Source organism: Sturnira hondurensis, unplaced genomic scaffold, assembly GCF_014824575.4.
Source record: "Sturnira hondurensis isolate 20B ecotype Veracruz unplaced genomic scaffold, ASM1482457v3 Scaffold0011378, whole genome shotgun sequence".
NCBI classification, from domain to species: domain Eukaryota; kingdom Metazoa; phylum Chordata; class Mammalia; order Chiroptera; family Phyllostomidae; genus Sturnira; species Sturnira hondurensis.
Window position 1 is genome coordinate 8,493,069 of NW_028084009.1, and position 12,526 is coordinate 8,505,594.

Here is a 12,526-nt window from a genome sequence, read left to right on the forward strand (position 1 = left end):
GCCTGGGGTCCATGAATCAGTCTCACACCCGTAAACCCAGCAAGCAGGCTGCCACAGCAGCCAGGGTCAGTCACTTCGGGCCTGGCCACTCTGCCATGCACTGGTGTGTGACTTGAGCCCCCACAGTCCTTCTCTGAGCCACCAGGCCCCTCAGGAACAGGGCCAGGGAGGTCAGGCCTACAAGCTGGTCCTGGGCCAAGGCTGGACGCCACTGTCCCCAAGGACCCAGCCCGGCACAGACAGGGAGGGGCTCCGGTGCAGGCAGAGTGGACGCGGGATGGAGAACCCCGGCCACCACAAACCCACCTGGATGCGGCCGAGGCACACCTGCAGCGGTGGCCCCAGGTCCATGTCACCGTCCTGGCACACTCCTGTAGGTAGGGCCACGGCCGAGCGCCGAGTCCAGCCTCCTTGTTCTTCCTCAGCCCCTGGCCCGGTCGGGGTGTTGCTCCCCTGCCGGCTCCCTGTGCTGTACGCCGGTCCAGTCTGGAGTCCAGTGTCCCTGTGACCGGTCGGCTGTCCCATCACTCCACACCCTGCCACGACACGCAGCCACCCAGAGAGCCCCCTGGACCTCTCAGTGAAGGGGACGGTGGGCCCTGGAGACTGGGCTGCCATGGGGGGCGCCGTGGGCCGGTGTCCACCATCTGCTCGCTCACGCACCCATTTAACAGAGGGTCACAGGCGTCCCTTGGGACGAACTGGCCCCTCAGGTCTGCTGTCACTGGCGCAGCCCAGCTGCCCTCCCCTGGGCCGTGGGTGCCCCTCCTGACGTGGGCGGCAGCCAGTGAACAATCACAGAGCCTCTGGCGAGCAGCCCTGCGAGTGGTCCAGGGGCCCCACCTTGCCCTCCTGGGGATACCCAGGCTGCCGTGGGGACACCCCGTGCCCGGAGCCTGCACTGTGGTTTCCAGCTGGGCAGGTGACAGTGGTGGCATCCTGTGTGGTCTCACCACTCGGCTGGACAGTGAGCTTCTCACCAGGTGCTGCCCCTGCTGTGTGGTCACGGCCCACACACCTGCTGCTCGCCCTGCAGGGGTGAGAGCTCGGCCTCTGGGCTGGGAAAGGCACAGAACCAGGGAGCAGAGGGGGAGCCAGGGCCGAGGCTGGGGCCGGGCTGGAGGGGGACCCTGGGCCTGGTCAGCTCTCTGTGTGCACACCCCCTTTCAAGATAAAGCCTTCGTCTTTCAGCATGAGAGCGGCTCAGTTTCTCGTGAACATTTCGGTAATGCACAGCGGTGTGTGGTGCGGAGCGAGGTCCCGCCAGAGACCGCCCTGCTGGCAGATGGGCCTGCCTGCAATGCGGGCACCACCGGCTGCTGCCCTGTGGGCCCGGCGGCTCCAAACTGACGTGTGCAGGCCCACACGGATGAGCACACACAGACACACACGTGCACACATGGCTGGGCCACGTCAGTGCACGCGGCACCACTCCTTCCCTCGTGTGCATGGTCACAAAGCCATTTTTTAAGGCACAATTAGATTTCTGACATTCAGATGCTGCGCGGCCTCGAGGGGCCTGTCCTGAGTGTGTGAGCAGAGAACGGGCCAGGTGTTCCAAGGTCTCAGCTGCCCCCGGGGGTGGGGCTCGGGGACAGGACACGGTGCAGGGCCTGGAGCCTCCAGCTCCGCGAGCGGCCAAGACCCCGCCCGGCGCCCAGAGCAGCGGCGGCTGTAACCAGTGAGAGCACTTGGAGGAGGGGTCGCGGCAGCCCCGGCCTTGCTCCCCGATGGCCCCCACCTGGGTGGAGAGTCCGGTGGACAGAGTTCCCGAAGCCCCTGCTACGAGGGGACGGTGGTGAGCAGGGCGGGCCCTGGGGCCCTCGGGGCGGGGTAGGGGTGACCAAGCAGGAAAGAAAGGATGTGAGGCCATCGGGACCAGAACAGAGGGAGCACAGGTGGCCACACCTCCCTCAAGTGACACCGCGGAGGCCAGAGCAGAACTGACTGGGCGGGAGGCGGGGCCTGGCAGGACGACGTGGCTCTTCGGGGACATGTGGGCTGGAAGTTGGCATCCCAGGCCTCGGAGAGCCACCCCAACCCATCCCCGAGTCGGCCCAGCCCTGCGTGTGGGACCCTGGCGTCCCAGTGAGAGCCAGGCCCACTCGGCCAGACTGCCAGCGGCTGGTGCGCGTCCACCGCCTCCACGGGCCCGGCTCCCCATAATCACGTCATTGCTTCCCCTGCCGGCAGTCGGGATGCAGCCAGCAGCCCCGTCATTCATCTGCGCGAAAGTGATGCATCCGGTGGGGCCAGCAAGCAGTGAGCCGCCCCCTGACCACAGAGCAGCGGCCCGCCGCCTGTCCTGGGGGTGGACCCCTCCATCGCACGGCACAGAGCCCGGCCTCCCCCAGGTGACCCTGGAGCTGGGCACCCCCTCCAGGTTTCTCGCACCCATGAGCGTCCCACACCGGAGCACCGTGCCCTGGGGCCTCCACACCTGTCCCTGCGGCTCACTCTGCCGGTCTGTGCCGGTCTGCCTCTCTCAGCACAATTGGCGAGCACTTACTGCGTGTGCCAAGCCAGGAAGAAGCCACAGGTCGGAGCTCAGGGTGGGACCACATGGCAGCCTCAGTCCAGCCCTCCTATCAAACATCCCTCCTGTCAGGGCCCCAGGAGGGAGCCCGGGGGGCTGTATTCACCCTGTGGATCTGGGGCTCTGCACAGACTGGTCCCACCAGGAGATGCCCCCCGGGACCCCTTGGTCCTCAGTTTACAAACGGGGACGGGGCCAAGGCAGGCCAGTGTCTCCATTCTTGTGTGAGGACCCAGTCTCAGTGGGGCTGGGGGACATGAATTTAAGGTCCACATTCTGCCCTGGCTGGTGCAGTTCAGTGGACTGAGTGCCTGCCTGTGAACCGAAGGGTCGCCGGTTCAATTCCCAGTCAGGGCACAGGCCTGGGTTGCAGACTAGGACCCCGGTAGGGGGCATGTGAGAGGCAACCACACTGATGTTTCTCTCCCTCTCTCCCTCCCTTCCCTTTTTGATAAAAATAAATAATTTTTTTAAAAAGGTCCACCTTCCTCCCAGGGGTCCTGACCCCCTCCCCAGTTCCAGCCCTACCTCTCCCACTCAGAGCACCGAGAAGTGTGAGAGGCAGAGTCCCCTGTGGCCAGGGTCACTTCACAAGGGCAGCCTCGATAGACCCTGGGATGTGCTGTCCCTGCTGCTCCCCGAACCTGCCACAGCACCCTCCCCCGTCCCACCCCCCCTGAGTGACACCCCCACATCTGCAGCCCCACTGTGCCCACCTTCCCCTTAAGTTTGCACTGGGTTTCCTCACCACGCCCCGCCCCCCAACCGCAGCAACTGATGAGCAGCTGCTGAATTCCTTGAGCCCGCCCTCGGCTCACCAGCCTCCTGCAATTTCCTCCAGGCTGCAGCTGGAGAAGGGGGCCATCCCCACGGCCCGGTCACAGGGCACAGGCTCCAGGGCAGCAGGCAGCCTGGCTGGGCCCTAGCCCAGGCCTGGGACCAGGACCACCCTGTGCCCTGAGCCCGCCCTCCTGGCAGCACCTGTCCCTGAGTGCTCAGCCAAGGCGGCAGCAGGGCCCCTGGACAGGCAGGCCGACACCCACCGGAAAGGAGAAGGAAGCTGCTGCTCCTGGTGCCAGAAAAAAGCGCCGCCCCTCCCCCTTGCTTCCAGCATCCACTCCGGAGAACATATAATTGCACAATTTGTCTCAAAGGGGAACTGCAAGTTCCTTGGAGAGGCGTATAAATCTTTTTAAAAGTTAAATAAGCTGCTTGGCAGCTTACACGGAGGACTGGCTCTCAAGGGCCAGGAGCTGTCTGCGGGGTGTCACCCTCAGGAAGGGAGGTGCTATCTCCCAGCCCGACGTCCCAGGGGCCCTGGCCCCAAACGGCCTGCCGTCACACAGCTACGAGGGTCTGCCTTTCCTGTGACTAAAGTCAATCGGCCGACACAGAAAGCCACCCCAGTGATTGGGGGTTCAGGTGAATTGCGAGGGAGCAGCGGGGCCGGGAAGCCCCCGACTCGAGTGTGAGCTGCTGTTCACCTGGCCCTGCAGGTGCACACGCTCCCTCTTCCTGGCTCTGGAAAAGGTGGGGCTCCCTCCATCTGTGGGTCTCTCCGTGGCGAGCTGGGGTGCCCTGAGGACAGGTTTTGGGTTTTGTCGTAGTTCCGCAACACCCCAACTCTGCGTGCTGCAGGGTCCCCCGTGTGCTGGCCACCATGTCACCTGCTTCTTTTCCTGTCTGAAGCTGCTAAATCACCCGTTCTGGACTTTCTCCCGCACCCCTGGACTCCGCCGCTTCTCGAAAAAGAGCCCACGTGCCACTGGGAGAGGGGACGCCACTGAGAGGGGACATGCAGGCCCGAGGTGCTGTCACTCTGGAAAAGAAAAGCTCAGTCCCCAAGGATGCTGGCAGGTGTGCGTGTCATCACCTCCAGCCACGCCAGAAAGCCGCCCGTGGGCCTCCCGTGAACCACCTGGGAACGCCAGGCTGAGCACCGGGCACTTGAGAGGCTGGTCTCCCCGAAGAACCTGGAAAATAAAATGATGACAAAAAGCAGCTCAGCCGGCACCCCACCCCCGCCAACCGGGAGACGACTTGAGAAGCGCCTCGGAGGCGGCTGGGCAGCGTCTCCTTCCAGGCCCCACCCCAGACTGGCTGGGGGGAGCAGGGGCTGCGAGTGCGCTGACTCGCCTACGCCCAGGCAGGCACTCTCACCTCCGCTGATGCGGGGGCTGCAGGTGAGGCCCGACTCTGTGCCCTCCTCTTCTTGACCCCACCCCCCAGGACCAGAGTGCCCTTGAGGGCAGCATTGCAGCGCAGCGCGGCTTCTCCCAGCAGACCTAGCCCAAAGACTCTGCCCGCCGTCGCAGCAGGTGGCGGAGTCGATCCATGTGCCCCCTCACCTGGGGGTCTTCTGCACCCTCGGAACCAGCCCTGGAGATCCGGGGGCTGAGGCCTGCCTCCTCGGCCATCGCAGAAGAGATACCCACTTCCTCTAAAAACCCTGAGTGCCCAGCGGTGGCAGGGCCTCCCCGTTCCTCGCTCAGGAGGCTCACTGCAGCGAGAGGTGGGCGGGACACGCTCCACCGGGCGGGCCCCAGGTCGGGACAAATGTAGCTGCCAACCAGAAGGTAATTCTGGCAAATCTAGGGGCAGGATCGTCAGATCAAATACAGTGTGCCCAGTTAAATCTAGACTTTAAATAATGAGTCATTTTTTATATCCTGTGATGTATTTGGGATGTACTTAAATTGCAAAGTCACTCGTGGTTTTTCTGAAATTCAAGTCTAACCGATGTTAGAGCTGGCAACCCCCACACCGGTCAGGAGTGACCAGCAGCTGAGCCCAGCATTTCAGGGCTCCCCGCCTCCCCTGAGCCCGGCTGAATCCCCTTGCAGGGGTTGTGGGGAGGGCCATAATAGTGCCAGGACAGGGCACAGTGAGGCCTGACAAGAGCTGGCCACACAGTGGCACTCCCCGGCAGGACAGATGTCCCCAGGGTCATCGCAGCGATTCTGCATATGTCCCTTCTGAATGACTGGACTTTCTTTTTGAGATGCCTCCACTGGCAACCTTTGAGTGAGCTAGGTCACCAGGAAACAAGACTGCCTTTGGTTTCTGCCTGCACGTTTGTGAACAGCCCTAGCTTGGGTCCAGTGGGTGGGAGACGCCCCCTGGCGATGGAACGTGCGGACTGCAAGGCTCAGCTGGTGCCGAAACAGAAGTCTTGCCACCCCCCAGCTGGTGGTGCTAGGGGGGTCCTCCTGCACCTGGGAGAAGAGGTACTCCACTGGAAAAAGGCAAGGTTGGGGAGAAAGTGGCCGAGGATCAGGGACCCCAAAGTGTCCAGGGCACAGTAAGATTAACGACGGAAAGGACCGCCCTCTGCGGAGCCCTGACTGAGCGAGGGGCCTGGGTTAAGTGGCCGAGGTTCCTTTCGACCTGGCAGCCTCTGCTGAACCAAGTTCCCCTCTCTGGGTCAGGGCCGGGCACAGGCCCATCAGAACGCCCAGCCACCTCAGGCTCCCATGGCAGCTGGTGGCCCTGCGCCACTGCAGAATCCTCTCTGGGCCACCTGTCCTCCTGGAATGGAGGGGGGGCGGACTGGCATCATCAGCCCTGCACAGACGGCAAGCCGAGATTCAAGTCCCAGCCAGCTGACCCAGCTTTGAGTGCACCTGGCCGGCCCAGCAGGAGAGGCTGACCAGCGCCTGCACCGGCCAGGAGACAGCGCTCAGCTGTGTGTGGCTCCAGCCGTTTACCACGAAGGCCAGCTGTGTTCGGGGCACCGAGCAGATGCTGCAGGACAGCCCATCCTGGGAATGCGTCCTGATTGATCCCATGCACGGAGGAGAAAACTGAGGCCTTGCCCGACTCACACAGCTTTCAGGCCGCTAAGGAAGGGACCTGGAGCCCAACTCCAGAGCCAACACTCAGAGGGAGGCGAACCACACTCTAACCGCGGGGCCCGGGCTAGAGGACCAAGGGGGCGAGGCCTGGCGGGAAGAGGGCGGGGATGGGCGGAGAGGGGAGGAGCGGGAGGCCCGGGCGACTTTGATTGGGTGCTGCTTTGAGCTGCTCACTGGGCGGTCTCCTAGTCGGCGGCTCCACCTTGGCCCCGCCCCTGAACAAGACCCCGCCCAGGCCCCACCCCGCTGCGTGCAGGGAGCAGACCGACGGAGAACCTCCGCCTGGCCCCGCCCCTACCCTGCCCGGGCCACGCCCCTCTGAGAACCGCAGTAACTCGTGCGGAGCCGTGCCCACGCCGCAGTCCGGCTTAACGTCCCAGCGATTCCCTTGTGGGTCACCCGGAGGCCCGAGGTCCTGGCGTCTGGGCCCCGGTCCCTCCCCGGTGCGCGGGAGCCCGTCTGTGCAGCGCTGAGTCCAGAAGTAGGCCAGAAGCAAACGAAGCCCACAGTCGCAGAATTGACAGCGGCTTGTTCTCGTTCTTCTTAACGCCTTTATTGAGGTGTTATTTGCAATTCCGCCATTTACGTTCAACGGGGTTTACCCAGAGTTGTGCGGCGATCGCCGCAAGCTAATTTAGAGCGTTTCCATCCCCCTCCCCAAATCTCCATTTCCGGAGGTCTGCCCAGATCTGACTGCGCTGCGCTGCAAAACGGACAGCCAGGGGGCGCTGCGGAACCGACTCTCAGCTGCGCCTGCGCCGGCGCCGCGCGCGAACCCGAGCACTAGCCCGCCGAGCGCGCTCCCCCGCGACTGCGACTGCGCGGAGCCCGTGGCCCCGCCGCTCCCGCCGGGGGCTCGTCGCTGGGCGCCTGGGCCATGGGAGAGGCGGAGGTGGGCGGCGGGGGCGCGGCGGGTGACAAGGGACCGGGGGAGGCGGCCACCAGCCCAGCTGAGGAGACAGTGGTGTGGAGCCCCGAGGTGGAGGTGTGCCTGTTCCACGCCATGCTGGGCCACAAGCCCGTCGGTGAGCGGGGCTCCCCGGACCCGCGTGGGGGCGGGGCAAGCCGGCAACGGCCCGGGGCGCGCGGCGGGCGGGGGTCACCTACACCGCACCCCCACCCCTGCCATCCCCTGCACTTCCTACGCCTGCCCCCTCCGCACCCCCACCCCCTGCCACCTCCTGCACCTGCCCCCTCTGCATCCCCACCTCTGCCCCATCGTTACCCCTTACCCACTGATGCCTGCCCTGTCCTCCCCTCACCTTTGTCCTCCGACACCCCACTGACTCCTGATCCCTTTTGCCCCCCTCCTCAACTGACCCCTTTCTCCTGCAGGTGTGAACCGGCATTTCCACATGATCTGTATCAGGGACAAGTTCAGCCAGAACATTGGCAGGCAGGTGCCATCGAAAGTCATCTGGGACCACCTGAGCACCATGTATGACATGCAGGCCCTGGTGAGCTAGACCCCACCGCCCTCTCCAGTCCCCAGATGAGCCAGCAACAGTGTCCCCTCAGCGCCTCCTCCAGCCTGTGCAGGGCCTGGTCCCAGAGAACATGCTGTCCCCGTGGGAGCTGGTCATGAAACCGGGTGGCTCAGAACGGGTTTGCAAAAAGCACAGGCCTAGCGATGGCAGCGGGTCACCTGTGCCAAACCTATTTTCAGTTGGTGGTCAGGGAAGGTCTCTCGGGGAGGTAACCCAGGAGCCCAGGCCCGAGCGAGGGGGCCCTTGCACCATCATCAGCCTTATGGGGGAGGCCCCAGAGTGCTCTAGGCAGGCAGGTGACCATGTTCCCATCAGATCAAGGTGAACAGCATGGCTTCTGTGAGAGCCAGGAAGGCAGGGCCATAGGCCTCGAGGGCCTGCCAGGCACCACCCTGAGTCCTCGGCCCCTGGGCGGTCATTGCCCTCTGAGCTCATGACAGCTGCTGCCAATCTGTCCCTGAGGGTGTGTGCTGCTAACCCAGCGTTCCTCCTGGGCTGGCGCCGTCATTGCGCCCCCCCCCCAAGCCTGCTGACCGTGTCTGCAGGGGAACACAGGAGCGAGCCAGCCTCACCCCTCCATGCCCACCGTGGCAGCTCCCAGGGTGGCTCACTGGGGGCTCCTGAGCTGGCTCTTACACACATTCAGTCACTAAAATCATGTTATCTCTTTTGTTTCTTAAAAAAAATAAAACTTTCTACTTGCCATCAGCACGAGTCTGAGATTCTTCCATTCCCAAACCCAGAAAGGAACTTTGTCCTTCCGGAAGAAATCATTCAAGAAGTCCGTGAGGGTAAGACTCAGCAGAGGTCAGGGTTGGGGGGCAGGTGCTGACAGGGGAGGCCGTGAGCCTCCTGGACGGGTGGGGTCGCTGGCCTGTGATGCTTACCCCACCTAGGTGGGGAGACATGCTCAGGGACAGGCGGCTGCTTGCAGCGGTGGGGCCCCCGTTTGCGGGCGAGTTGGGGGCAGGCTGGCCTGAGCCACCCGCCAGCGTGGGCTTCTGGTAACTGTCCGCTGTCTCCCCATAGGAAAAGTGGTCATTGAAGAGGAAATGAAGGAGGAAATGAAAGAAGACATGGACCCCCACAACGGGGCCGACGATGGTAAGTGTGGAGCTCGTCACGCCCCTCTGCTGGAGCCCCGGGGGACAGGCACCCACCCCTGGCAGGGCCCACCCACAGGGCGCAGCACAGGTGCCTGGCTGGCCTTCCTGGTCCGCCGCAGCCACAGCTGCTTTGTCTGGTCCAGCAGCTGAGAGGCAGCTTCCCTCTGCTCGGGCAGGACCCTCACCGGGCCTGGACATCATGCGTGCGGCCAGCATCACCAACGAACCGCAGGGCAGCCCCGGGCAGCGGGCGGGCCCAGTCAGGTGGACCCCGTGTGCCGTGCTGGAGGTCTCAGTGCAGGACAGACCCTGAGTAGCAAAGCCAGCGCAACCTTGCGGGACAGGCGTGAGTGGCAGCCGGGTGGGTCCGAGCGCGGTGCCCGAGGCCCCCCGTGGCTGGCACATTCTCAGAAGGACCAGGAGCTCCGTGGGCTGGGCGGGCACCCCCAGCTCAGGAGAAGCTGTGGGTTGAAAGTGTCCTGTGTGTAGATGCAGAGTTTTTAACTGAACAGGAAGATAAAATAAAACTCTGGATATTCTGTTTTCAGCCAAATGATTTTGTCTCCCAGTTTTCTCATCTTCAGGAAGCTTGGGGAAAGTAACGGAAAAGCCTGGCAAGGACAGGGACAAGAACCCCTCGGACTTGGGGGCCAAGGACGGGGCGGACAAGCGCAAGCGTAGCCGGGCCGCCGACAAGGTCCTCACCGCCAACAGCAACCCCTCCAGCCCCAGCGCTGCCAAGCGGCGCCGGACGTAGATGCCCCATGAGGAGGGCTGTCGGGGGTCCCCCAGGGCTGCCCGGCGCCCACTCCCTGTCTGGAGTCCAAACAACACGAAAAGCCAAGATCACTGGCTCAGGCTGAGAGCGCGCTCAGTGGTGGCTTCCGAGGCACTAAGCTGCCACCTGTGTGACAGACACCTGGCTAAGGAGCAATAAAGCCCGACGGCACGGCCCTCCCAGGAGCACCTGTCTTCCCCTTGGTCCATCTGTCCGCCTGTCCGCCCGTCCGCCCGCGGCTCTTCGCTCTTGTTCAAGTGACTGTGACCTCCAGAGAAAGGCCACTGGGCCACGCACGGTGGCCCCTCCATTGCCCAAGAAACTGGGAATTGGATATTTGGCCTCATTCACTTGTACTGTAATGATGTATATAATTTGGTTGATATTTCACTATTTAATTTCTAAGAAGCCTATTTTACTAGTGTTTTATATGAAAAAAATACTGCAGAAGTTTAAAACCTGTGTTGTATTTTTTCCGAGATGTTTTGTTCTAAGGTGATGACCTCTGAGATACTTTGTGCTCAGTTTTTATATGCCAGACAGAGTTTGTGGTTATTTTTGTACCAAGTAACTTGCACCCAGACCAAACTGGCAAGTGGAGGGCGGCCCGTCGGGGCTGGTGCTGGGCTGGGGACTGTGGGACATTAAAGCCCAGAAAATCGACCTGGACTCGTGTGATTTTCGTACCAAAATAAGTTACCTTTTGCTACAGTGGGGAGTTTTTATTTTTCCAAGATTGATAACTGCAGTGCACCCTCAGGTGATCTCGACTCACTCGATACAACACAGTACGAAGGCCTGACCGACCGCCAGTGGTGACCTGTAAATGTGACAAACCCCCACAGTGGTGCTGGGAGAGCCAAGTAGGCAAAGGCCGCACCTCCTTCCGGAAGGCTGTGTGCACCTCGGCCCCCATCCCTGCTGGTGCACCGCACAGGCGCGCCCCCTCCTGGCCAGCCACCACGCCTGGCCTCCTTAGTCTGAGGAACATGAAGACTATAATTCCCATCCCCTGTCTGGTGTCCAGTCCAAGGCCAACCCAGTCCCCACGGGGCCTGGAAGATGTCACTGGTGCCCACTTCCCTCACAGGCCAGTGGCACCTGGCACAGAGCATCTTGTGCCAGGGTCTGCCATCCTTGAGCAGAGGGTCTCAGCATCTGCCCCATGCAGGAACCTGCAGGAGAAGCCCACGCTTCCCGCTTGCGGCCCCATGGGGTGTGTCCCAGTGGAGAACCCATACCTGGTCAAAGCACCCTGATGCTCAGGCAGGGGTCTGGGCAGAGCCCAGGGTGGGGTCGGAGGCCACCATCCCACCACACTCCTGCTACTGGCCTTTCTCCTCCCAAGATGAGGGCCCGTGGGGTCCGAGTTCGCACACCACACGTACCACACATTCCCCCACTGCCCAGACACGCAGGGCCTGTCACCTTCCCTCAAAGCACAGTGGCAACGACTCTCCCAGGACAGGGAGCAGAGTCTGCCTTATAGAGAGTTCTAGAACTGACAGGGGGAGGACATGCCCCCCCCTACTCACTGTGCCCACCACCCTCACTCTGCCAGGTCCAGGAGTCAGGACACATGAGAGAACCCTGGCCCAGGGAGAGGCCACCAGATCGAAAACAGCCCTGGGGGGTGCATGCGGAGTGGGGGGCAGGCTCCCTTTACCAGGCTCACTGGGAAACGCCCACCTGAAAACACCTTCAGAGGCCTAGGAACCTGCTGGAAAAGTCTAGTCAATAAATCACACCCGCCTCTTTCAATTATTCAGCATCTTAAAGGACTCAGTTGGAGTGTGGGCAGGGGAGCAGGCGGCCCCGCCTCCCATATGTCCTGGTGCCCCTGGGAGCTATAGTCCTCAGCATTACCCAGCACACCTGCCTTGGGCAGACGCAGCCCCCCAGGCCTCTGGGGACCCTTGGCCACATGTGGCCTGTGCAGGTCACACAGGCCCCTGTGGCACATGACGTCTCCAGCCCTTGGGCCAATCTGTGACACGGGGGTCTCACATGTACCCACTTCGAAACGTGGAAGCTGTTTCTGAACAAGAAAACAGAGACAGTGTGGGGCCAAGGTGGGGGCGGGGCGAAGAGATCCAAACACACACCCGAGGCTGCAGAACAAACGAACGCGTCTGCACCGACTCAGGGTTGGCCTCAGACTGGAAACCTTGGCAGCGGGCGGGCGGCTCCCGGGCCAAGGACTCTGGGGCCTGAGCGTCCTGCCTGGAGCAGTGGCGGGTGGGAACCAGGTGGGTGTGGTCTCGGCGCTCCCTCCTCTGGCCCCGCCCCTGATGAGGGACCTGGAGGCACAGCGGAGCCCCAAGAATTGTTGAGCATACACTGAGCGGCAGCAGGATACAGTGGGCACCGCCCCCCACCCCCACCCCTTGGCTGGTGGAGTGGGGGTGGGCAGACTCGGGCCAGATAAGGTGGCTGCGACTATTTTTGCCTGAGAAAAGAAAGTGTTAGAGCAAGTCTAACTGGAGCCGCCTCAGTCAGACCCCGACCAGAGCCCTGGCAGGGCCTCCGGGCCCGTGGCTGACTGCTGGGGCGAGGGGGCCAGGGCCTGAGGGCGCGAGGCTGGCGCTGTGCTCTGGGCAGCCTCACACAGCCTGGGCAGCAAGCCGCCTGGATATGGAGCCCACGGCAGGCGTCCCCAGAGACCCTGCTTGTTCCCACAGCAGAGTCTGGGGTCCAGGATTACTGCCCCCCACCCACCCACCCACCCATGAAGTGAGCTCTTGCAAACTGCACAGAGAAGCATC

At 62.8% G+C, this 12,526-nt stretch overlaps 1 protein-coding gene across 2 annotated transcripts; it reads left to right on the forward strand.

Annotated features, from left to right (window-relative positions):
- Positions 1–6,699: 6,699 nt before the first annotated feature.
- On the forward strand, positions 6,700–10,470 carry MRGBP (MRG domain binding protein). 2 transcript variants are annotated; one of them, XM_037060033.1, is made up of 5 exons: positions 6,700–7,415; positions 7,726–7,847; positions 8,587–8,668; positions 8,907–8,981; positions 9,160–9,525. In XM_037060033.1, exons 1-5 carry the CDS (start codon positions 7,268–7,270, stop codon positions 9,294–9,296), a joined length of 564 nt encoding a protein of 187 aa, XP_036915928.1. In that variant the 5' UTR covers positions 6,700–7,267; the 3' UTR covers positions 9,297–9,525. The 2 variants fall into 2 exon arrangements, with proteins under 2 accessions (XP_036915928.1, XP_036915927.1); XM_037060032.1 differs by lacking the exon at positions 9,160–9,525 and adding an exon at positions 9,553–10,470 and having other exon boundaries at positions 6,707–7,415.
- Positions 10,471–12,526: the final 2,056 nt, after the last annotated feature.